At 38.6% G+C, this 26,529-nt stretch overlaps 1 protein-coding gene across 1 annotated transcript; it reads left to right on the forward strand.

The window, feature by feature from the left end:
• The first annotated feature begins 1,742 nt into the window (after positions 1 to 1,742).
• LOC105035630 (MACPF domain-containing protein At4g24290) lies at positions 1,743 to 25,995 on the forward strand. The gene is made up of 7 exons (XM_010911242.4): positions 1,743 to 2,159; positions 13,045 to 13,283; positions 13,744 to 13,945; positions 14,030 to 14,104; positions 14,180 to 14,363; positions 14,604 to 14,770; positions 25,065 to 25,995. Exons 1-7 carry the CDS (start codon positions 1,905 to 1,907, stop codon positions 25,773 to 25,775), a joined length of 1,833 nt encoding a protein of 610 aa, XP_010909544.1. The 5' UTR covers positions 1,743 to 1,904; the 3' UTR covers positions 25,776 to 25,995.
• Positions 25,996 to 26,529: the final 534 nt, after the last annotated feature.

Raw genomic sequence — 26,529 nt, forward strand, 5'->3', positions numbered from 1 at the left:
GTGTCAATTTAGATCCTGTATTGGTCAACTAAGAAAAAATCTTGATCAACTAAGATAGATTATCTGAATTTTATCTCTTTTTGTCTTTCTTTTTGATTTGAGACTGCATCGGCTAGACTCCTTTTTTGGTTGACTTAATAGCTTGCCAAACGTGCTAAAATTGATTTTAAGTAGTTTTTTTTGTTCAAATATATTTTAGGCTAGATTTTCATTCTCAAACTTAATTTATGAATAGCTGAATTTATTAAGAGGTCTTTTTAGACTAGATTTTCTTTTATCATAATCTTTTCAAATCGAACTTAATGACTTTGCTTTCAAGACTACTTAAATCTTTAATTTGTTAACATAGATTTACTTAAATCTGAGAAGACTTCTTCTTTGATAAAATCAACCATTAAGTATTATAAAAAATTTTATAATTATTCTTCAAAGCATCATCGGTAATCATAATTTATATTCAAACTCTTTTAATATCATCAAAATCAATTCTAGGACGAATATGAGGAGGTCCTTTAGCACTGATATAGCTTCCGTATGGGTCATTGGGAATAAGTCAGAGATAGTGCTTGGTCTTGGGGTTGGAGAGGTTAAGGTCGGATGGTTAATTCCCTTGATAACACCACTGAAAAAGATTTAGGCTCATAGATTGAACCGATACATATCATGTATCTTCAACACAATCAGGACAGCTTGAAGCCCATGCATCTTCTTCATATAAGACGTAATCTCCCATCGCCGTCAACCTACCTAGTTTGGATTCGCCACAGTTGAATACCCAGAGGAAGTCTGCGATCGTGAGAGAGGAGTGCGAGATGAAATATGTTCATTTGCATACTTGTCTTTTCTGTGACTAGTCTGGTGATGGAAATAAATAGCAGAGGTACTTGTGCACAAAAATATAGTAATATCTATGCAAAATATTTATGTATTATTTTTTATACCAAAAATATATAAATATATAAATTTTCTTTTAACATTTATTTATGAAATTTTGTACTCCACTGACTACGAGGCAACCCCAGTAGAAACCGAACATGACTAACTCTAGCACACTTCCACAAACCCGTACACCAAGTTTTTTACTTGCAAACCTTGGCTAAGCCTATTTAGCCCGGCCCATTAGCTACCTACCCAGGAAGCGTCGCAGTAAAGTGAAAACTAAATGCGAACAACCCGCCGTAGGTGCCCAAAAAAATAAATAAAATAATCAGCACCCAAAGGAGGATACCAAACAACTGCCCTCCACACCAGAGGAAAATCAATGCACGCAGCCGTGATGGGTGCGACAGCCAAGCCGCGTCTCAAAGGTATCAAAAGTCCCGAGGGCAATCCCCGACATTCAACTTCGGGCGGGACCCCTCCGTCGGTTGACCAACTTGCCGGTCCGCTCCGGTACGCTACGTGGGCCCATTCGAAAGTCCCTCTCTTTCTCTACCGGATCGGGGTTGTAACTTTTGTGAAGAAGAAGGATTCACCTTCCTCCGCGGGAATCAACCGTTCGATCACCCACCACACACCCAAAGCGACCATTGGATGATCCAACGGTGGATTCGCTAGAAGAAAGGTGACCTGCCCCACCTCGCTCTACCTGCCATTCCCTCCCTCTCTCTACCCCGCGGCCTTCCGAGAAGCAGCCCCTCCGTTCTCCATCACATCCCGTCCCACCCCATTAAACAAACCAACTCCCCATCGTATTATTTTTGCTTCCTTTCGTGGACTCTGTTCGGGTCAAACTTTCCCACCTCAATTAACAACGACCAAATAAAGGTCTCCATCACCTCCTCGATCTCTCTTTCTTCCATGTCTGCGCCCTTTTGAATTAAGTTCAGGCTCTTCTTTCGACCGAGCTCTCTCGTTCCCCCTTGCCGATGCCTGTTTTGCTTCTCTCTTAGATCTCTGTTTCGATGGAAGGGGAGTGGGAAGAGCGGGTGGAGCTGAGGGCGCTCAGGTCGCTGGGTCTGGGCTTCGACCTGACCTGCGATTTCCAGCTCCGGTTCGCCAAAGGGTATCCCCACCGCCGCCTCGTGGAGCTCGATGAAACTAATACCTGGGACATAGCCATCCCCGGGGGCCCTACAATTCGTGGCGTCTCCAAGGATATCGGCTTCGATAAAGGCGATCGCATGCGGTTCCGCTCCGATGTGCTCGAGTTTAATCAGGTGATGTTATTTATTAATAGCTACCATATATGACCTTTTTTTTTTATAATTTATTTTGCCTTTGTTGATTGATTGGAACTGGGATTCGTAGTTGTCGGAAATGAATTTTTATTATCTGCCAGCGAAAATTTGATGGGGGTTGTTCCAAGAATTTTGATAATTTCTGATAATTTTTTTAGTGTGATTCATTTATCGGTTGGTCGTCCTGGTCTACAGTTGTGGGAAGAGAAGTCTGTGAAAAGAGTTGGACAAAGTTGGGTAAAGGGCGGTGGCTCATGATAGAGCACCAGTTGTTTGACTAAAAGGGAATTGATACTGGTATCGCATATTGCGTTTGGAATGCCCTTCTAGTTGGGATACTTAGTTGACAGGAAGAGTTGCATGTATGTATGAGGTCACAGTGAGTGAATTAAAATTGGTCACGATGAGTCAATTAGAATTGATGATGGGTTTGGATTGGTTACGCTTCGCGTCACAATAAGTTTAGTTGTCAGCAAAATGGTGACATGTTGGAATTTTATAGATCAAGAAACTACTTGGAATTCTCTCGAAGTGAATGTCACCTGCTTCTTGGGGCTAGTTGGCCTGCTCAAGCATGCGTGTATTTGTGCGAATGCATAAATATGTGTTTGAAGGGTAAACTTCATGAAGTTTCCATTATATGAAACAGATGTATAGGGAAAAAAAACCATGCAGGTAGCACGATGAAGAAATGATTTATTGTCTTTGGAATTTGTTATTCATCTAGTTATTGTTAAGGATTGATTTTGTACTGTATATTTCCATTGGTGCATAATTTTGGAGGAAAACTATCAAAGAGTAAAGTATTGCTATAATGATTTTTGTAAACGTAGGCCTTTCCTATGTTTTTTGGTCCCTGATAGGTTATATGGAGATAGTTGAACTGTTCGTAGCCCGTCATATATGCCTTAAATGTAAGTCATGAGAAAGGACATGGCTTATGCACCCCAGACAAGTCTCTTCATGGATGTTCATTCCTCATCTTATGTGGACTTATCTGTGAGCTTCAAGGTGTTCTGGAGTTCCTTGCCATGGTGCATGTAGTCAAAAAACCCTTAGATATGCCTTTCACGAAAATGTTTCAAATTTGCAAATAAGAAAATAAAGAAAAAAAGAATCATTAAAAAGGATTCTAAGACATGAAGATAAAAAATAGATAATGAATTATAATAAATTCTGGTGCATTTTGTTTGGTTGGTTGTCCTTGAATTCCTAATTGTATAGTATATTCAAAACTGGTAAATGGTGTTCTTGAAATCTGAAAATTATATATAAGATTTTTTTGCATGTATACCCTCAACATTCAAATTTAGGTGAATATCCTTTCAAAATTGATATTTGCATATATTCCCTCATAAAATACTTATTTTGTATGTATATTCTTCTTTTTTTTTTTTTAATTTTTTTGCATATATACCTATATCATCTAACACCGTTAAAAAATTAATGGTTTAAAATTTAAATGACCAAAATATCCTTATAGGTATATGTGCAAAAAAAAAATTTTTAAGGATATATATGCAAATAACAATTTTACGAGGGTATTTATACAAATTTGAATGTTTAGAAGGATATACACACAAAAAATTTTAATTTAATTTTTATCTATTTCATTTAGATAGATTCGGACCCTCTTACTCTATAATGTAGTAACATATTAAATAATATAACAACATGACGATGATATTATATAATATTTTATATATTAGAATATTATATTATATTTTATTTTTAGACAAGATGGGATGACTATGTCCATCTTATAACAACATAATATACCTTATACATTTCATAAAGATATTTTTGATAACAATTTTAAAATAAAATATAATAAAATTATAAATTCTCATTGTTACGTAATGTCCAAAGTAACAATTATGTCCATTCTATGCAAATATATAAGCTATCCATCTCATATCAGATTTAAACACTTGTTTCAGAAGCATATGATTATACATTAGAAAAAATATAGATGGTTACGATTTGTCTATTTTCTAGATAAAATAATTTTGATCTGTCATTTGATAAAAAGATCATTTTATCTAAGTAAGTTTATAAATTAAGTATAAATTATTTTAATTGTGCATGTTAATTTTCTCCATTAGAATAAGGAAAGAATTAACAAACCAAGAGAGATGTATTACATGCAAAACTGTTGATTTATGGCGTACTAAATCATTCTGGGTTGCCAATTGGTTGCCTACCTCCCCACATTTTTTTTTAAAAATTTAATGATTGTCATCTTGTCCCAAACTGTTGATTTATGGCGTACTAAATCATTCTGGGTTGGAACCAAGATAATACGGTGTTTTGGTTCAGTATATGCCTTGAATTGTCCTGAACCAACCAATACCAGTCCATATTAGTCCATATCAGTCCGAATCGAGTGATATCGTCCTGTACTGATGTGTATTGTACTATACTGATTCATACCATCTAGTTTCAGATGGTATTATGATAAAGTTGAGAAAAAGCAATGTGATTTATCTTGATATGGTGTGCATAATTTACCATATCGATTGTACTATATTGAATGATAATGTACTAGCATAGTACCCAATATTGATCGAAAAATTACTTTTATATATTAATATGTAAAAAGATAAAAAATTACTACTATCTTGCATCCCTCCACTCCTCTCTTTTGTGTCTTGCCTTCTCGGCTTTCAAGTTAGCAATCTCCTCGGACCCAACCTATACCCTCCTTGGCTGGATGGACTCCAACCCAAACCTTTACGACTGGCTCGACATCACCTTCCTTGGTGGTTGGGTCACCATCCTCACCCTATCCAATTGCTCGCTCGAGGGCTGCCTTCCCTCTAGCTCTCCCTCTTCTTTGACCTCATCCTTCCACCATCACTACCCTACAGAGCCTCATCGCTCTCGTCCTCACTAATAATAACCTCTCTAGGCCACTCCACACTAGAATCAGCACTTTGGGCTCCCTCTTCCATCTTGGCTTCTCCTCCAGTTTGTTTAGTTGATCCCTTCCTCTTGTGATTGTTGCCCTCCTGCAGCTCTCTGGCATGCTCAATCTCTTTTATAATTTGTTCTCCGACTAAATTTCTGAGGGTTTGGTTGTAGTGATAAAGGAGCAGCAGTATGGATAGAGCAGGGGGATCTTCATGGCAGTAGATGAGTGGTTCAAGCTCAAGTTGGAGGAGCTCCTCAAGGCCTCCTGTTATATGATGGTGCACCATCTCGTCCAAGTTGACTAAGTGAGGTTGACAATGACGAATGAGTAGAGGATGCAGTGGAGGCTTGGTTGTGGTTGCAAGCAAAGGAGGGAGGAGGGTGTTGGTCGAGGTGGGGGGTTCTAAGCAAGTTGAGTGGAGGGGGATAGGGGGTTGTGGAGTTGGTTGTGGGCTTATCAGATGAAGGAAGAAGGGGCTGGTGGTTTGTTGATTAGGGAAGGGCATTGGTCAGGTTGTTGGTCCAAGAGTGAAGGAGAAAGGGTATCAATTATGACCCCTTCATTTCATCCAAACTATTGTGCTTGCCATTTGTACTTGGGCTATTTACAAGCTAGAGCTGGTGACCATAGAAAAGATCCGTGAGCTCAGGTGTGGCACTCCCAAGCCTTGAGAACACATAGAAAGAGGCCAAAGAAAGAAGGGAGCAAGCCAGCGGAAGCATCAGTTAGGATAGGAGCTGCATCAGCAACTTAGTTGACTCACCCTGAGATTGAGTCGACTAAGTTCAAGGTTAGTCGACCCAATCCAGAGGTGGGTTGACTATGTCTCAAGTGGAGGGTTGGACAGAAATGAGAAGTTTCAGTATTTCAGGCTGGCATGCTTTTTGAGTCGACTAAGTCATTAGTGAGTCACTCAGTGACAGGTGAGTCGACTCAGTCCAGACTGAGTTGACTATGTTACAGACAAACAGAGAGTGCAGTTTTCGGATGACTGAGACTGAGCCGACTAAGTTGGATGTTAGTTGTCTTAGTAACTGAAGTTAGTCGACTCAGTCCCAGCTGAGTCGACTAAGTGTCGCGGGTTTAGAACTATACGTGGGTCTGTTTGGGTTGGGAGTTTTTTTTAAGCTGGGGGCTTGATCTTATTGTATAGATACATATATATGTAATTAGGTCAAGGTTTTGTGTGCTGAATATAGATTGAAAGAAGCTCTGTCTCCTAAAACTCTCTCGTTCTCTTTTCTCTCGAATTCTCAATCTACTATTTTTTGCTTTTGCATCTAGACGATCTTCCTTTTGGTTGCTGGCCGATCATTAGATTCCCACGCACGGTCTAGCGTGAATCTCAACATTTGGTATCGAGCTTGATTGTGTGGAGGAGAAAAGAAAGGTGCTTAGAGTTCTTGCATCTAGGATCTGCTACACCAGGATTTTATCTTGAATCTTCCTATCTTCTTTGTGGTTATCTCCTGATTGAGGTGGAGAGGTGCTTCATGTGGGAGAGGTGATATAGAAGATTGGAAGGAAAATCTAAGGCATATAGATCTTCTTGAAAGGGTTTTGTTTGTTGATGTGTGATTGCAGAAGGGTGTTAGGGTTTGCTTATTGCTTAATTGTGATAATGGTGTCAAGCGGTTTCAAGGTAGATTTTGAGAAGTTCGATGGTAAGGAGAACTTTACCCTATGGCAACAAAAGGTAAAGGACTTATTGGTTCAGTAAAGGATCTATAAGATCTTGGTTAGAGAAAGATCAGAAAGGACCAGTGCTGAGGACTGGGAGGAGTTAGAGGAGATTGCTTTTAGCACAATCAAGATGTGCTTGGCCGATCAGGTGCTGTTCGAGGTTTGTGAAGAAACCACAACGAAGGGCTCTAGAGGAGATTGGAGAATACCTATATGGGGAAGAACATGACTAATAAGCTGTGGTTGAAGAGCTTTATAGTCTGAGGATGTCCGAAGGAGGAGATCTTGTTGCTCATATCCAGAAGTTCAATCAGGTCTGTTCTGAGGTGATGAGCTTGGATGTGAAGATAGAAGAGGAAGATAGGACATTGTTGCTGCTATGTTCTCTCCCGAATTCGCATGACGGTCTCATAACAACTCTAGTTTATGAGAAGGAGACCATAAACTATGGAGAAGTTGTTAGTGTGCTCAGGTCTAATGAGCAAAGGGAGAAGATTTGCAAAGGAGATCCTAATTTTGAGGTCTTAGTTGTGAATGAAAGACAGAAAAGATCAAAAGAGAAGGTTAGGAGTAAATCGAAAGGCAGGTCAAAATCTCGGGATCAAAAGAAGACTTTGAAGTGTTACAAGTATCATCAGCCTGGACATCTGAAGAGAAATTATCCTCTTTTGAAATCAAAAAAGGGAAAGGCTAGCAAAAGTGATGATACAGCTTCGGTGAGCAGTGGAGAAGACTTGTTAGTTGTATCAGACAGGTCCATAGAGTGTGATACGACGTGGACATTGGATTCAGCATACTCACACCATTATTCTTCACATCGGGAGTTGTTTGCTACCTACAAAAAGATCGATGGTGGGAGTGTTAGCCTTGGAGATGATCACCCTTGTAAGGTGGCTGGAGTTGATACTATTAGGATGAGGATGTACGATGGGGTTATCTGTACTTTGTCGAATGTCAAGCATGTACCAGAATTAAAGAAGAATTTGACCTCTTTGGGCTATTTGGAGGAGCAAAGTTATGCTTTTAGTAGCCAAGCTGGGAGTGGATGCTTGAAGATTTTTAAGAGAGCATTAGTGGTGATGAGGGGTAGAAGACGGAACAACAACCCTTACAGGATGGAAGGCTCAGTGGTGACTAATGGTGTGGAGGTACTAGCAGCGGCACAGGAGTAGCTTATGTATTGGCTGTGATACTATCGGATAGGTCACATGATTGATTGAGGGCTCACAGAATTAAGCAGAAGAGGGATGATCCCAGTCCTGAAGGAGGACAATGATTTATGTGAGCCATGCATCTTTGGCAAACAGCATAGGATGAAGTTTGCCAATAGTACCAAGCGCAGTGAAGGAGTGTTGAATCTAATGCACTCGGATGTATAGGGACTGGCACCTGTTTCAGCTTGAGGTGGAGCAAGATACTTTATTACCTTCATAGATGACTTCTCTAGGAGAGTATGGGTGTATCTGATCGAGGAGAAATTAGAGGTATTTGTTTGGTTCAAAATTTGAAAAGCTGAGGTCGAGAAGGAGACAGGAAGACAAGTGAAGTGCCTGAGGTCGGACAATGGAGAGGAGTATACGAGCCTGGAGTTCAGGAGCTACTGTGAGGAGAATGACATCAAACACCATTATACAAGGAAGATGACCCTTCAGTAGAATGATGTCGCGGAAAGAATGAACCGGATACTGATGGAGAAGGCACGGAGTTTGAGGTTGCAAACATGACTCCCAAAGTCTTTTTGGGGTGATGCTTTAACTTTTGCATGTTTTCTTGTCAAGAGGTCTTCTCATAGAAAGCTGAATGGAGGCATTCCAGAGGAGGTCTGAAGTGGAAAGTGGAGCTTGGCCACTTGAAGGTCTTCGGTTGCTCGGTCGATGCACATCGGGGGGCGATTGAAAGGAGCAAGCTGGATCCAAAATTTCAGAAGATGACTTTCATTGGGTATCCATAAGGAGTCAAGGGGTATCTGCTATGGGATTCTCTGGCACAGAGGTCAGTGATCAACAGAGATGTTATATTTGACGAGAAGAGCATTTTGGAGAGGTCTGAGAGTACAGATGGATCTGGGGGAGTGAAGGTGGATAGTGGTGGTCTGCCAGAGGTAGATGGCATGTAGTCTACATCCACTTACAGGAGTATACCTGTTGAGGTGGAGTTGGATAGGAGATGTCTTACTTAGATGGAGGACCAGTATGGGGAGCTAGCTATTCAAATGGAGGTGTAGGAGGAGCCACAGACATCAGGTGGGAGGAATGCACCAGTGGGAGTGGCACTGCACAAGCCTAGCATACTCTCAGAAGACCTATTAGATATGGCATTGACGAGGCTATCTCTTATGCTCTCATCATTGCAAATGGAGATCCGGAGAACTATACAGAGGCCATAGAGAGTGAAGATCAGGAGTCATGGATGCAGGCCATGATGGAGGAGATGGAATCACTGAAGAAAAATCAGACATGGTAGCTGGTAGATCTTTCAAGAGGTGCTCGATCGATTGGCTCAAAGTGGGTGTTCACTAGGAAAGAAGTACCTTCAGAATAAGGTGGAGTTAGATTCAAGGCAAGGTTGGTAGCAAAGGGATACTCATAGAGGGAAGAGATAGACTACACTGAGATTTTCTCTTTTGTGGTGTGTCACCCTTCAATTCGGATGTTGTTATCACTAGTGGCACAACAGAATATGGAGTTGGAGTAAATAGACATGAAGACGGCTTTCCTTCATGGGACTTTGGAGGAGAGGATATACATGAAGCAGTCGGATGGCTTCATGGAGGTTGGACAGGAGGAGGTGTCTTCTTAGGAGGTCATTGTATGGACTAAAGTAGTCATCTCATCAGTGGTATCACAGATTTGATAGCTTTGTACTGAATCTCGGATTTATAAGGTGTGACATGATTGCTGTGTCTACGTCAAGGATGTAGATGAGGAGGATATCCTGTATCTGTTGCTGTATGTAGATTATATGTTCTTAGCTAGTAGGAGTATGGAGGCTGTGAAAGGACTGAAAAGAACATTATCAGCAAAGTTTGAGATGAAGGATCTGGATCCAGCAAAGAAAATTTTTGGAATGGAGATTTACAGAGATAGAAGTAAAGGAGCACTCCATTTGTCACAAGGAGGATATGTCCTGAAGGTTCTGGAGAGATTTGGGATGGAGAAGACCAAACCTGTAGAGACACCATTGCCCAGCCATATATCTCTCTCCAAGCATCAAAGCCTCCAGTCAGAAGATGAGAGAGAGTATATGGATAGAGTTCCTTATGCAAATGCTGTAGGCAGTGTTATGTATATCATGGTGTGCTATAGACCAAATATAGCACATGCAGTGAGCTCGGTTAGCAGGTATATGGCTAACCTTGAGAAAGAGCACTGAAAGGCATTGAAGTGGATACTGAGATATCTGCAAGGAACAAGGGTTATGGTCTGGTATTTGGTGGGCAATTGGGAGGATATGAGAAGAACTCTAGAGAATCATATGGAGGTTCGGATCCTCTAGAAGGGGTTTGTGGATGCAAGCTATGCAGGCGATCTGGATACAAGGAGGTCTACCATGGGATACCTCTTCTGCATGTTTGGTGGATCAGTGTCTTGGAGATCAACCCTTTAGCCTATTACAGCCTCGTCTACCATAGAAGCTGAGTATATAGGTATTACAGAGGCTGCAAAGAAAGTTCTTTGGCTGAGGAGGCTTGTAGTTGAAATGGGGGTGGAGCAGAGCAAGGTTACATTGTACCATGACAGTCAGAGTATTCTGTAGCTGGCACAGAACCTGGTCTATCATGCTAAGACAAAGCATATAGACGTGCGATACCACAGGATCAGAGAGCTGGTAGAAGAAGGTGAAGTGGAGCTGGTGAAGATCCATACTAAGGAGAATCAGTTGGATGCACTCACGAAGGTACTTCCTCAAGATAGTTTTCAGATGTGTGTGACACGGATGAATCTGCAGGATAAAGCTGAGTTCACAAGGACTTGGGAGCATCAAGATGGAGAATGTGAGTTCAGGTGTGGCGCTCCTAAGCCTTGGGAACATAGGAAAAGGTCAAGGGAAGAAGGGAGCAAGCCAATGGAAGCATCAGTCAGGACAGGAGCTGCATCAGCAACTTAGTTGACTCATCCTGAGACTGGGTCGACTAAGTTCAAGGTTAGTCAACCCAGTCCAGAGGTGGGTTGACTATGTCTCAGGTGGAGGGCCAGATAGAAATGAAGAGTTTCAGTGTTTCAGGCTGGCACGCTTTTTGAGTCGACTAAATCATCAGTGAGTCAGCTCAGTGATAGGTGAGTCGACTCAGTCCGACTGTCATAGACAAACAGAGAGTGCAGTTTTTAGATGATTGAGATTGAACCGACTAAGTTGGATGTTAGTCAACTCAGTGATTGAAGTTAGTCGACTCAGTTTCAGCTGAGTCGACTAAGTGTCGCGGGTTCAGAACTATATGTGGGTTTATTTGGGTTGGAAGTTTTCTTTGAGCTTGGGGCTTGATCTTATTGTATAGATACATATACATGTAATTAGGTCAAGATTTTGTATGCTGAATACAGATTGAAAGAAGCTCTCTCTCAAAACTCTCTCGTTCTCTTTTCTCTCTCGAATTCTTAATCTACTGTTCTTTGCTTCCGCATCTAGGTGATCTCCCTTTTGGTTGCTGGCTGATCACCAGATTTCCATGCATGGTTTAGCGTGAATGGCAACAAGATCATGCACCATCCATTGTACAATGACAAAACAAAATTCAATACTTTATCTCATGTGGATTTTAGGAAGCACCATGGCAAACCCCTATATATATATCCACGTGCGTATGCATGCGCTTGTGCATGCATTCATATGTTAGTAAAAATAAAATATGTAGCTAACATTTAAGTACTATGTCATGTGGGATCACTTTTGGTGTACTTAACATGGAACAAGGATCTAAAAATAGTTTATATTTATGGTTATTTTAATCTTTTAGCAATTTCCACATTCATTTTATCAACTATATTTGGGGTTTGTTTGGAGTCCTATTAAGGACAGGATTGGTATTTTAAGGATCCTCTTCAGTTATTCACTAGCTAAGGAGAGTCCTCAAGTCACTAGGTCCATGCTTTGGAAAGCTTTAGGTGTCCTTTTTACACATTCCACAAGCCAGTTGCTTTTATTTTCTTTCTTATGTGTTGGTGAATCTCTTTATGAAAGGCCTAGATAGGATTGTTTTTGCCCTAATAAGAGCCCTTATTGTTCTCTTATGAGGAGGCAGTTATTCTTGTCTGATGTTGAGTTGGGATACTCTCCTATTCTTAGTTGAATTGGAGAGGTCCAGGGCCACATCATCCACTGTCCACCTATCAAGCAATAGCAGGTGTTTGTACAGGGCTGGGACATATGTCCGTTTTGTCCAATCACTAGCCTGTTGCACGCCATGCAGACAGCAGGTGACTGAACCAAAGGTCTCCATTTACTGGAGGGAATCAGAAATCCTTTTTCTTTTTGCATTCCTGGAGCTAGAAGGAACCCCTAAGGGCCTATAGAAGGCATAAGCCTCTTTTACAGATGACAATAAACGAAAATGCAACTTCTTCAATGATAGATGCAATGTTTGTGTATTTAGTGTGCTATGCCACTGAGTAATAATATCTTTTTTATGGTTTTTTAATGTTCAATACTTCAAGTAACTTAGTGAAACAAATAACTCTGTTAAATTGCAACTAATTAATATAGTTTGGAAATAAAAATAACTGATCATAATTTGCTGAAGCACCACACAGAGAGGGTATAGCCCACTGACCCAACCTGCCTTATATGTCAGCTATCCCAGCTGAGAAGATTGTCCAAACCCAACCAGGCTGGTGGCTTAGGTTCATGGTTGGTGGTCAAGCCCCATGAAGAATCCACCTAGGTAGTCAGTAAGGAAGTTCAGACACATTTTAGACTAGTTTGTCTGGGCGAGTTCTTGCGTTTTAAATTTTAGACATTATTTTTCTTGAATTTATTCAATCTGAAATTTTCTTGTCTATTATAAATCATGAAGATTATGATATAATCTGATTTGTATGAAGGTACAGCTTAAAACTCATATCTGATTCGTTGCTTTTCCTTCTTTCTCCTTTCTTAGATTGATTAAGGACAGAAAAGTACATCCTTATTCAGACATTGTATCAAACTAGACCTCATTATTGTTAATTCAGATTAAATTTAAATTTTGGTTTGTTTTTAGATGTCCTAAATATCCCTGCTGCCTGTTAGATTTACAATCTTGTTCACCACATCAACTTTTTTCCATGACAGATGTCTGAGTTACTCAATCAGAAGTCTTCAGTGCAAGGGAAAGTGCCTTCCGGTTATTTTAATGCACTTTTTGGATTAAGTGGAGTATGGTTGAATGACATCAAGGAGACTAAATATCTTGCTTTTGATGGTTACTTCATTTCCTTGTACAATCTGCACCTAAGGGCTTCTCCATTGGTTCTCCGAGATGAAGTGAAAAAGGCTGTTCCACCAAAGTGGGATCCTGTATCATTATCTAGGTAAGAACTACATTATTTCTAATCTTTCTTATATTTTTACATAATCAAGCTGCTTGATGCTGTGGAAGTTCAGCAATATCTGCTTCTTGCCTACACCTCAGCAATATAATTTCTGCTATTCAGTTTGCATCTTTGTTCGCTAAGAATGTGCAGCTGTCTGATCATAGTTTTCTGATCAATTTGAATCAAAATTTCATTAAACCAATAGCATGAAGTTGACACGGTGAAGCATAACCTATAGATCTATTCAGCAACTAATGAAGATTAGTTGCTCTATTTGTTTAATCATAAAGTTTTCTATCTTTCTGAGCTTCAGCCTAGCTTTGGTGGTCTGAGATTTTTTATCAAGATTTATTATTACTCCCAAGATATGGTGGTCTCGATATGAATGAACAAACTTCAGTGCATCATTATTCTGCATAGAGAAATGTAATAATATGCAGACATTACCTTTCCATAGGTTCATCCAGACGTTCGGGACTCATATAATTGTGGAAATAGCAATTGGAGGACAGGATGTAGTTCGCGTTAGGCAAAGTCCTTCTTCGATGATTTCTCCTGCTGAGCTTAAGGTGCATCTTGAAGATCTTGGAGATGTTTTATTTTCTGATGGAAGAAGCCTCTCTCCACTATGTCGGAAGGCCAGAGAAGGAAAGAACAAGGTCTAATTACTTATATTTACAGAGTAGGTCTTTTTTTTCTTTTCAATGCACAAGCACAGTTGATTGAGGTGGTTTTTTATATAGGTGCCTGATGTTTTCATCAGAATCTTGCAACCAACTTTGCAATTGCCTAGCCTTTCAGAAAGTTCAAGCAAGGATGTAAGACTCATAGAACTTGTCTTTAACATTCTCTTGATATTTTTAAAATTAAGCTTAATTTTTTGATATAAACAGGGCCTCACAGTCATCTGCTCAAAAAAGGGAGGAGAGATAGGTGTGTCTGGTCATTCCAGTTGGTTACAAACAGTACCAAATAATCCTGATGCTATATGCTTTAAATTTGTCCCCATCACTTCTCTTCTAACTGGCATCCCAGGCAGTGGATATCTTAGTCATGCAATCAATCTATATCTTCGCTGTAAGTTCTCTGCATAAGGAAACATTTCCATATGTTTAGTTGTTATTAGTACTTCTATATGAGATCTACACACATTTCTCTGACATCATTATTGGATAACCATACTAGTTATAAAAACTACCAAGGCATCCTCATATTTGAAGCGTAAAATTATGAAGGCCATGAGTTTCACTTCTCTTTACTTCTATCCATGAGGAGATTAACAAAATGGGTTGTTCTGATATACTGCTTCCTTGACAGACAAACCTGATCCTGATGATTTACAGTATTTCTTGGAATTCCAAGTCCCTCGTCAATGGGCACCGATGTTCAATGAGCTGGCTCTGGGACCACACAGAAGAAAAACATCTTACCCCACACTGCAATTTAGATTTTTGGGTCCCAGACTTCATGTGAACACTGCTCAGGTAAAACTGGTGCTTTTACCTTTGCATGGACTAACTCTTTTCTTCTTTGATCATGAATTTGTTGATAGTATGTGAACAATTCAAGCATTTTAAAAAAGATGGTCAGGGTTCTTTGTTTTTTTGTGTTAAACTTTCTATTACTGATTGTAACCACCTAGCATATGCAATCAGCTACCATTCTCAGTTAAAACAGGTTGACTGCAAAAGAATTGATAACTATACAACATTCATGGAGACTATGTGACTTCAATATTTTTATTTATCACTAGAATCATAGTCTAAACTGAAGTGTAAAACTATTGGTAAAAGAACAAGAAAATACAAACCTTAAAGCACTCACTAACTAAATTAATAGGAATGCAAAATGTGCAGGCCTAGGTAAAACAATTACTAGTAGCACATCAAAGACATGCATTTATTCATGAACAAAAGGACAATAAAAAAATGAAAAATTTCAATGATTACACAAAATGATAACCCTGCCTAAGGAAAATATAATGATTTTGGTCTTTGTACATGCATATTTCAACAATAGATGCCAATTTTCAAGATAAACAAGGCAAACCTTAATGCAATCTATTGGAGTCCAGGGCTTTTTTCTTGTCTAGTGCTTAAAGTCTTTTACCAATGTTGGTTTATGTAGAGAAGGAGATGCATGTAAGATGTGACATGTGAAACAAGCATAGATGCCTAGATGCAGAACAACAATGAACATTTTAATAAGTTCTAGGGGAGTTTAGGGGTCTTATCTATTGGTTTAATTATATGAAAAATCTGGAACTTCTTGGGGATTTCAATTTCATTATAAACTTTTATTTAGTTCAATCACGTGATTGAATTTTTAAATTGTTTAAATTTAGACCTTGGCTTTAATTTCTATTATCCTGCTATAACGGAGTTATCATGTGGCTTGCTTATATAGCACTAAGTTGCTTATATGACAAGAGATCATAAAAAAGAAAAGAAGAGATCAATAAAAAGAAGAAGGTAAAATCCTACAAATCTAATCCCCCTTGTAAGCTCTCAATCCACTTGAAGAATTCGAAGTCAACACCACCATTCTTCTGTGCCAAACAAACGCCACAACAACATAAATGGTGGGATAGACTATGGAGAAGAGGCTAACAGAGAATAGCTAAAAACTAAATTAAATAGGAAAAAACAAATAAAAGGAAGTGACCTTCCCATTCTAGCCATGGGAAGGTGGCTTAAGATGCCTTTAAAAAGGGAGACGTTGCTAACTAAAAGGGGAGGAAAGGGGTCTTGGGTGAGTGGAGAGGGTTTCTCCCATTGACGAGAGGTGAATGAAATGGTAAAGTTGGGGTGAAAGGGGGGTTAATTGGAGGAGATAGAGTTACATTAGATTTGATGTCTACCAATCCAAAAATAGAATCTCTCTTCTTTTTATTTCAAGGAGATGGAAAGGAGAGAGAATAGAGATCCTAAGTGAGACGAGTTTTTTAGTCTTCTCACTAGTAGAAACGTTAGATGGAAGAAGATAGGAGAAAAGGGGGGAGAAAGACTTTTGGAGAGAGAAAAACTTCTATAATCCTTTCCTATGTCCACATAAGTAGGTCACATGACATCACATGATAACTCTATCACGGTAAGCAGATGAAACTTAGAGCCAGGGTCCAAATCGAAACAATATGAAAGTTCGATGACCTGATTGCACTAAATAAAAGTTTAGAATGCAATTGGAAATCCCTAAAAAGTTCAGGAGTTTCCACATAATTAAGCTCTATCTATTAATCTACTCCTAAGAGTCTAAAGTCCTTTGCAAGTGTAGGTGTATATCAATAAGGAAGAAGTGTGGTCGGTGTGTATTAGACGTAACATGTGAAACGACATTACTGAATCCAAAGTCAATATCTATGTCCATAACTTTTGTCCATGATAGATCGTGATTTATAAATATGTTCCATAACTTGATGTGCACTGGTTTTCCATTAACTATTGTTGGTATTTAAAATATGATAAAATCAACCATTCTTGAGATCTCTCCTTAGCCCAGAACCACTTCAAATAAAATTCCTGACATTGGTCTCTATCTCTTTCAATGGGCTTCTCTTTCTTTTCTTACCCATCTCTTCATGAAAGAGACATCCCTTCCAGGTTTCTCTTCATCCCTTTTTGAGCAACCTTGAGAAGGGTGAATTCTTATGGATTGTGATATACATAATTTCAGTTCTTGTTGATTGCACTTGCTACTTTCTTCTTGTACATGCGAGTTGTGAGTTTCAAGGAGGGTTTTGTGGGTTCTTTCATACTGCTACTCTGCAAACTCTAATGCTTTGTCATATCTTGAAGGTGGATTGCTGGACTCCATCAGCAAACTTGTATACTGAATTAGGAGAATTAACACCTTCAGTAGTGCATTCACATGTGCTTCAAAGCCTAAATTGCCACCTTATCTACATCAACTTTCTAAAAATTTAACGTATTATTTCCCACTGATGGAGTTGGAAACAAGTGTAGCATTGCTGGAAGTTATGGATCAAATGTCTGGTGAACTAGACTTGTTTGACGGATGGAACTAAACCAGTTGGTGAGATAATATGATATTCTTTATCATGGCATTGAAGATTTCTGACTTTTCAGATCCTAATCTCAAGCCTCTTCTAGAACCCACTGACAAGGATACCAACTATTATCAGGTTCAAGCTATGTAATATGAGGATGCTAATATGATTTTAGTTTGTATTCTTCTTTCTTAGTTTGAGGTAACTTGCAATATTTAGGTCTAGGGTATGTTTATGTCCAAGGTTGGTTATAATTTATTTTAGAAACTTTACTCCATTTCTATATTTTGAAGGCTGTACAAATTTATAGAATTTATAACTGAAAGTATACAATAAAACACAATAACCCTCTAGCTAAGCAAGGTGCTATAGAAATGTAATCAACAAAGATAGGAAAATCTTAAACAATGCAAAAGGGAATTTTTACACAAAACTACATTCTCTTGAATCACTCTTGCAACAAACTAGTCACTTGTGTGGATTGACTTGTTATTAGGAAATTCAAAATTATATTTCTCATGCCATCGCCTGAAAAATTTAGTATTAATTTCCAGTATGGGACAAGGGCTAACACTAAAGACTCAATAGTTAATTCACAATGGAGTGCTCGCTGTTTAGGAATCTCATCCTCTTATTCACACAATGTTGTATTTATCAATCTTCCATTTTCATGAAGCAATGGTATAAGATGAATAGTCTCTTCATTTACTCAAAAAATTCTTGAAAGAATCTATTCAGCCACCTAATCTATCTCCAATAACCCCTGATTATAGTGCTTATATTACAATCAATCTGGTAAAGCATGGAAAAAAAAAATTGACACTTCTAAGCCAATTTCACCACAAAATCAAATCCATCTCATCCTCTTTGAGAGTGTCAAGGGTGATAAGAAGGGACAAGATAGGTAAATGAGTAGGATTTGCTATTATTGTAGGAAACCAGGTCATTTCATGTAGGGTGAAGCTTGTTCTGGCACAAGGTAATATAACTGTTGATGGTTTGCTGGATAGCAGAGCCAGTAGAAGGGGGTTTGGGGGGGGGTGGGTATCTATGAAGGTGGTGGAGGTAGTGATTGATCCAGCTTAAAGGTAGTTTAGGAGTATGCTTCATGCTGATTATGCATAATCTCAATGACGAGGCTGCTGCAGCTTCAGGAGAATGAATTCATGTTGCCAAAATCTTTGGAGATGGAAGAAATGGACTATTTCAAACAGGATGATTTCATAGCAAGTGCAGATTAATTCAAGTTCTAAAGGGATTGAAATTGATGAGCCAGAGCAGGCTGGTGGGGCTTATGCAGACTTGGATGGTTTTTGCAGTGCCTTGGGGTCCCACAAGGTTGAAGAGCTGACTAATTTTGAAGCAGCAAAGTGGATCAAAGAGTGGGAAGACACTATGAGTGAGAAGACATGAGCCTTGTTTAAGAACAAAATGTGGGGACTTGTCCTATTTCCAAGGGGAGTAAAGCTGGTTAAATAAGTGGTTCTACAAGGTGACAACGAAGTTGGATAGGTCTATTCACTGTTATAAAGTACACCTAGTGACTTGTCGGCCAAAAGTATAGGACTGATATTGATGAGATTTTTAATCCAGTAGCAACAATCACTGGCATACATCTGTTGGTTGCCATTGCATCAAGCATGGATTGGAGTCTCTGAAAGCTCGATATTAAGAACGCATTGCTATGTCAGGTAATTGCTTAAGACATCCACATAAAGCAGTGATGCAGCTTTCAAGGACCAATAAAGCAGGCTAGGTATGTAAGGTGCTTTATGGATTGAAACAGGGTCCAAGTGCAGGGTCTGGCAAGATTTCAGAATTCCTTGTGTTTGGTGGGTTTGTAATAGACATGGTTGATTCCAGTTTACTCTTTAAATGGAAGAACAAGTGGATTATTGTGGTACTAATCTGCATGGACGGTCTCATTTTTACTGGAGGTGATTTGGATGAAGTTACAACAGTCAAGGAGACCTCTCGATGAGGTTTTAGATTAAAGACCTAGGAGAATTCAATGACGTCCTTGGTCTGGAGGGGACTGTTGTGGTGGGATTATTTCTGTGCTGAAAAGAGTATGATACAGATTCGTAATGGAAGTTTGGGATTTAGAATTGCCAGCCAATCTTATGAGTGATAGAGGTAAACGGTGAGATCAGAAGTGATATATGGGAGCTGGCTGCTTCTTTAGACCTTTATGTCATGGTATCAATGAGTGATCCAGTTGGCTCGGTAACCTTTGCTTGTTGGATATCTTGGTGCATAACATAAATTTGGAAAGATATCTAACATCCTTTCGACAACTACCACTTCCTTTAAAGATGTTAAACAAAGCCGCCTCATGGTTTCAATTTGAAGAGAAGCGTGGTGGTTTTATGCATGTATTTTTAAAAATTTGCAGTGGAATATACATAGATTAAACAATTTAATCTACAATGCATGTATAGATCAAATCTAAAATCACCATACAGGATCTATGATAGGAACTAATATGCATGTATGTAAATCTGAAATCTAAGATTCAGCAAGTATAGATCATATCTGTATGCAATTAGATCATATCTAATTTATATTTAGATCATATCTAAATATGAATCAAAATCAAAATTTCATACCGGAGCGCAAGTAGCAGATCACCACATCCGAAGTCCGTGGTAGTTGGTTCTTCATGATGCTCGCCAGCCGCACACGTGTTCGGTCTCTACAGGTATCCACACAAAGCTCATGTGCTGATCGATGACCCCGAGAGTGCTAGCTCGCGAAGGCACCATGTTTTGGCTGATCTAAAAAGAATATGAAGAGGATGAAGAATAAGGAGACCCTCTCCTTTTATTCCTAGATCTACACATCAACTCTCTACAATAGAGATTAAGAGAAGAACCCTTTCTTCTCAATTCTTCCACGCATAAGAGAGAACTTTTCTCTCTTCCTTTCACATCTTTAAGAAGAACTTTTCTTCTCTGATTTTTCACAATGAAAATCAGATCTAATCTGATTTCTTAGTCTGAAAATCATATGAAATCTTGAGCTCTAAAAGAATCTAAAAGAAAGACCTAAGAGAAGAACCGTTCTTCTCTCTTCTTCTTCCTTTTTCTCTTTGATCTAGAACTCTAGGAAGCTCCAAACACCCAACCAGATTTTTCTGATAGTCTCTAAATTCTCATGTTAAAAATCAGATCTAATCTGACTTTAATCCTAGAGAAAAAAATCTGGAAGAAGAACTCTTTCTTCAAGGCTGCACACAAAAAAGAAGACCCTTTTTCTTCTCTTTCTCTTGTTGGGAAGAATTTTTTTTTTCCAATTTTCTATTATATAACCAGCAGAGGAGCCTCTCTTTGATGCCCAAGAACCAGCAAGCAAAACCTCACAAAATCACATCAAGATGGGGAGGAGAGGAGGGGGTAGGCATGTGGAGTTTGGGGCATCCAACTCTTGGAAACCCCCCTTTCTTTTTTTCTTTTGGGTGACCATAAAAGAGGGACGCCTCTTTTCTTTCACGAAAGGAAGAGAGGAGAGGGGCGCACATATGGGGCGTGGAGATTTCTTAATGTGAAGAAGAGTGGGCGTGGAGAATAAAATAGGCACATGGGTTGGTTTGGTTGAGTCCTATTCCAAATAGGATTCAAGCTCTTGATCAAACTCTAACTAATTTTTGGATCCAATCCTAACCAATTTAGAAATTAGTTATAACAAACTAACTCATTGGATCCTAGTCCAATTATGAAATCAATTAGGCCCCAATCCAATTGGAATTAGTTAGATTAAAACTCCATTGATCCAGGGATTGTTTTTAAATGGAGATCAGGAACTTCATTTGATATTAGGACTTGATCCAATCAAGCTTATTATCCAATAGAATTAGATCCAATCCAAGTCTATATAAAACTAATTGAATCATATTCAATTTAAAATTTTATTTGCATCTCTGAGATCAATTGGAACAAGTCCTGTTATTCAATAAGGATGCATCCAATCAATCCAAAGCCAATCTAATTGAATCCAATTCAATTAGATTTAATTCAATCATCATTGCTCAATCAAATTGAGCCAATTAACAATCATATTGTTAATTAATTATTTCTTTAATTTACCAACCATTAGTAAATAATTTATTGCAACCTTTTTAAAGGATTAATCATCAATCACATTGATAATTAAATCCTTCAATGATTCATAATCGTTGATCAGTCATTTGATCAGATGGTACTTCTATATGTGTGACTCCATAGGTTCGAAACTAAGTCGGTAGCATAAGAATAATTCTTGTACTCATCGATGTTACCATCTAACAATGATTTTCGACGTTCGGATAGGCCGAATGTATGCTCAGCAACACTCTAGAACCCATGTGGATATAGTTACCGTATAATTCATCCTTTTGATACTCGATGCTCAAGGACGACTTTGGGTTAAACTGTCAACCCAGGATGAGTGGTTCACATTGTGTCTCAACCTCAAAAATCCTGTGACTCCTCGTTGGGACTACTTTGATCAAAGTTTTACTAAATTGAAACACAGTGATGCATCGTCTTCAATTTTACTTGGAACAGTCAATCCCATCTTGACTCGCATTTAGACTTCACAAGTACTTGACTGTACCCAGAAACCTTCCGTCATCGAATTAAAAATTCGGGTAGTCTGGCACCAAAGCACAGTGAGTTGCTTGCAAGTTACTAAGATGGTCTCAGGTCAGAGAGACACATATATCCATATCCTATCAGAGCAACCTTTGACAGTAGAGTGCTCCGGAAGTGGTCACGTTCAGTGAAATGTACTCATACATATCACTCGTATGTCATATCCGTGTCATCACACGCCTTGGTTAAGAAGACAACCAACTAATATGGCACAACGACTTACAGTCAATACAATTATCGTCCTTGTAACAATTGTATTATTTGATCGCGAGCAGGATTTAAGAACCACACGATAAATCTTCCTTAATCGTTTTGGAAGTAGCTCTAAGAACTTCATAATATATGAGTTCTATTTAGGAAGATGTATTCCTTACGATGAATCTTGCCAGATAACATTTATCATTTTATAATTCATATATATGTATGGAGCACAATCATCTACAACCTAGATGATTGACTTTAAGAAATAATTTCCAACATAATTTTCTTTTTATATTGATTTAAACTCCCTCTTTATTTCTTCAATGTCTGCCTCGATATTTTTCCATGTCCTTTTAATAATGCCATTTGTCACTTTGTTACCTCACTTGTCAGTTACCCTCCTGATGAGACTTATTCATCCTTGACGCTTTTTCAGACCCTTCAACCATAAATCTGGAATTTTTAGAGTCCGCTACTTACAGGAAAGAAACCCCAACATACTTGATTGGTAGCTTTCTAGGAAAATAACTATAAGATCGGTACTCAGTTATGAACCATCCTTCATCAATAGAGCTTCAAACAAAGCACTCTTTACCCTGTTAACCATCAACCACAAAATCCACTCAGAAAATATGAGGATGAAGATATACTGATGAACACTTCTCAAGAGTACTCTCACAAAATGAATAGTGTTAGAGAATAGTCTAGATGACTAATCAGATCCCACCTTTATCTCACATGATACTTTAACCAAATCATCCTTCATCTTTCACAAATTTAATGTTATCACTATGCTAAATTGATGTTGAGAAAAGGCTCTCCTTGCCTTATTTGTTGCTAGAGCTGAAGGATGAGTGGTACTTTTATGTCTGTTACCTCATCCATTCCATCTGTCTATAATCCAAATCTTACCTAAAATATGTGATTTTTTATGCAGTAAATAGATGTGAAGTACAATACTTTGATCAGTAGAATATTAACATTTTAGGGCCTTATTCTAATTCTTGCTTGTTGATTACCTTGACCATCAAAATTATTGGTGCTGTGAGAACTTTGGTTCTGATTCATGACTATAAGTATATTGCAGTTATTGTTTGAGTAAATAGATGTGAAGCCCTTAATCATTCTTTTGTTCTTGATATAATTATTTTTGTTATTTTAATGTTAAAACAAATGTCCTTACTGATACAACTATACTTCCAATATTTTTTAGTTTACTATATTAGATTTTCTGAGAAGACATATATACTTAATCTGTGACCTGTTTTAGCCTTACTTTACATTGGATGTCACCATGCCATACACTAAGTGCTCCTATTTTTAAGCCTATTGATATTGATGATCACTTATGAGGCTAAAATTATCTTTTGTCCCTATGTGATTGCTTTAATTTATTGCAAGTTAAGTAAGGTCACATGGCCTGGACAGAATCCAGTTGGCTTCTCTTCTTTATTTATTTTTCTCCTCTAGTCCTTGAGCCACTGCGGGTTTTATTTATTTCTTGGCTGCTGTACTTCATTCTTGTGACATAAACTCATTGGCTTTTATAAAATGTAGGGTTTGTGATTTGTTGATATAGTGAAAACACTGAATGCAATCCTTTGGTTCTGAAATTTTTCTTCATCAATGAAAGGGTATCCTGGAATTTTGAGAACTCCTATAATTTCTATATATTAATATAGATCTATGAAGTATAGATATTAATATATGAATCGCATTAAATACTAGACTAAATTTTAATGAAAGAGTGGTACTTTTTGCTGAAAGCTTGGTGCATGTTATATCACATGATAAATGTAACAAAAAGTAGAAAAGAAAGTGATGCTACTAGAAGTGTCAAAACACACTTTGGATGATACATGCCAGCTGTCAAAATAGATGATAATCTGAGTGCTGCATTCAACTGTTCCAGAAAGCCATTCGGAGTGTTGATGCCTTAGTCAATTTGAGTAGAATTTTCCATTTTTAAAAGTAAAAGAGTGCCATGCAGATGCCTATGAGTGTCATGTTGTGCAATGTGTCCATGATAAAAATGAGAGTCCAAACTTCCTAAAAGCTGAGGCCTATTTGGTACTGCTTATGCTTTCTGTTATCGTTTTCAAAAAACCAAGAAATAAAATGAACCAAACTGAACAGCATGTATGATGAAACCCTTTTGTTTTTTTTTTTTTCCTAATTTCTTTTAAAATCTTCAGAACTTTTGGAAGCAAAGATTTATTGCTTCAAAACAGAGTGACAATAGAAGGCAGTAATAGCAAAACCTTCATGCAAATGCTATCTCCCACATCAATCTCCATGTGATATTTTACTAAATTGTAGTGGAACAAGAACACAAAGTTGCAGCAATACCAAACAGGCCCTGAAGTTTCCATGAACCTTGGATTTCCGTAAACTCCCACATTCCACATGTTTTGCTATTTCAAAATTGCCTCATTTTCCAAAATTTAATGTTTTTTCCTGATTTGAGTCCCTTGCATACATTGGAAGTCAATGTGCAACTCATACCCCTGAACCCTAAACCATGCTGCCACATCCCGACCATTGGAGGTTTATGGTCGAGAAGATCATATTTAAACGAGTAGCAATCATTGACAGGCACAGCAACATTTACTCTAGGCTGGAGTATTTACTTTTGTTGTGATAGAACATTACTCTCTATCAAGACAGTCATAAACAGAAACATGATGACAGATACTTCTTATCATCAATGCGCCAGTTGTCGGATAGATTAGTCTGCAGTAAAGGGTCTGAATGACAAGAACAATCTAGTCTATAGAACTGGAGCATCTGCTGGCTTCTACTTTTTCTAAATAAAAGAAATAATTGAGTTCATAATTTGACATTTGTTGACTTTGGAATTTATTGTCAGGCACAACCTTGCCAATTCTGGGAAGCTGGGGTTTGACTTTTCTGAATGAAACTCTCTCGTATACTTTTCAGGTGTCCAGTGGCCTGAAGCCAGTAGTTGGCCTACGATTATACTTGGAGGGTAGGAAATGCAATCGATTAGCTATACATGTGCAGCACCTTTCAAGTCTCCCCAGCATGCTCAGCACCTCGTCTGGGATGTCTCAGTGGCAAGGATCTGAAGATGCAGATTCAGAATACTTTGAGCCTATCCAGTGGAAGAGATACTCGTGTGTTTGCACAGTTACTGTAAAGCACAATCCTGAATGGCTCCAGAGAGTATCTGATGGCGTTTTTGTGGTCACAGGTGCTCAGCTTGTTACTAAAGGGAAGTGGTCGAAGAAGGTGCTTCATCTCCGCCTCCTCTTCACTCACATCCCAAATTGTACGATTCGGAAAACTGAGTGGGCTCGTTCACCAGCTACTTCTCACAAGGGAAGCTTTCTAACAAATCTCAGTACAACACTCAGCACCCCATTCCTGCAGCGTGATGCCCCTCCCCCTCCAAAGCATGAGCCTGCACAGCTTAATTCAGGGGTTTACCCTGATGGTCCACCTGTTCCAATCCAATCACGAAAGTTATTAAAGTTTGTTGATATGGTTGAGGTGGTTCGGGGGCCCCATGATGTGCCAGGCCATTGGCTGGTGACAGCTGCCAAGCTTGTCAAAGAGGGAGGAAAGATTGGCTTGCATGTAAAATTCGCTTTGTTGAGCCAAACACCTGAGACTGAGATGATTTGCTGATGTACATATCAGTGTGCATCTCCTCTGTAGATTTCAGGATTTTGATATCAATGGTAGGCCGATCAGTGCATTTTGCTCTTGATTTTTTGAGTGACGAATTGTATAGAAGACAGTAATAAACTGCATGAGACTTGGAGAGGTTGTGCATACCCATTACTTGTTCGACTTAGCTTTCGTGTTGGAGTTATTATTCACAATGAATCAAGCTTTTGTTCTCGAAGAGCTGAGTACCAAGGATGCCATATAATACAGTAGCAGTCATCCGTAAGGACTAGCTTGGTATTATGAAGCCAGGAAGAAGAAAAGAAAGGAAAATATTATTTATTTAGCATCTGTAATTATTGTAAAATAATTCATTGTTCAAAAAGAAAGTGAAGAAAATTGAGAGTTACCAAACTCGGTACTGAAAAATAATCAAGACTTGTTTCACGAATTTAAAAAAAAGCTATTATTGTAGCTCTTGTTGGTTTATCTTTTCCGCATGGTTGCCCAAGAATTGCCCTTCCCAATTTTGGGGCCTAATCAGCTGATCTATTGGCCTCTCGAACATGCCAAAAAAATCAAAATTTGTAACTTTGTCTTCATTTTAGGGATAATCCCCCAAGGACTGATTCTCGGAATTTGGCAGCTTAACTAAAGTGAGCCACTCACTTGGTAAACGTTTGAACTTGAAGTGTCTGAAACAATCAAAAACAGCAGTCATCGCGAAGCTTGGGTGCAACTTTAGGCATTCAAAAATCTCTGCAAACATGTT

This window comes from Elaeis guineensis, chromosome 1, assembly GCF_000442705.2.
Source record: "Elaeis guineensis isolate ETL-2024a chromosome 1, EG11, whole genome shotgun sequence".
Classification (NCBI taxonomy): Eukaryota; Viridiplantae; Streptophyta; class Magnoliopsida; order Arecales; family Arecaceae; genus Elaeis; species Elaeis guineensis.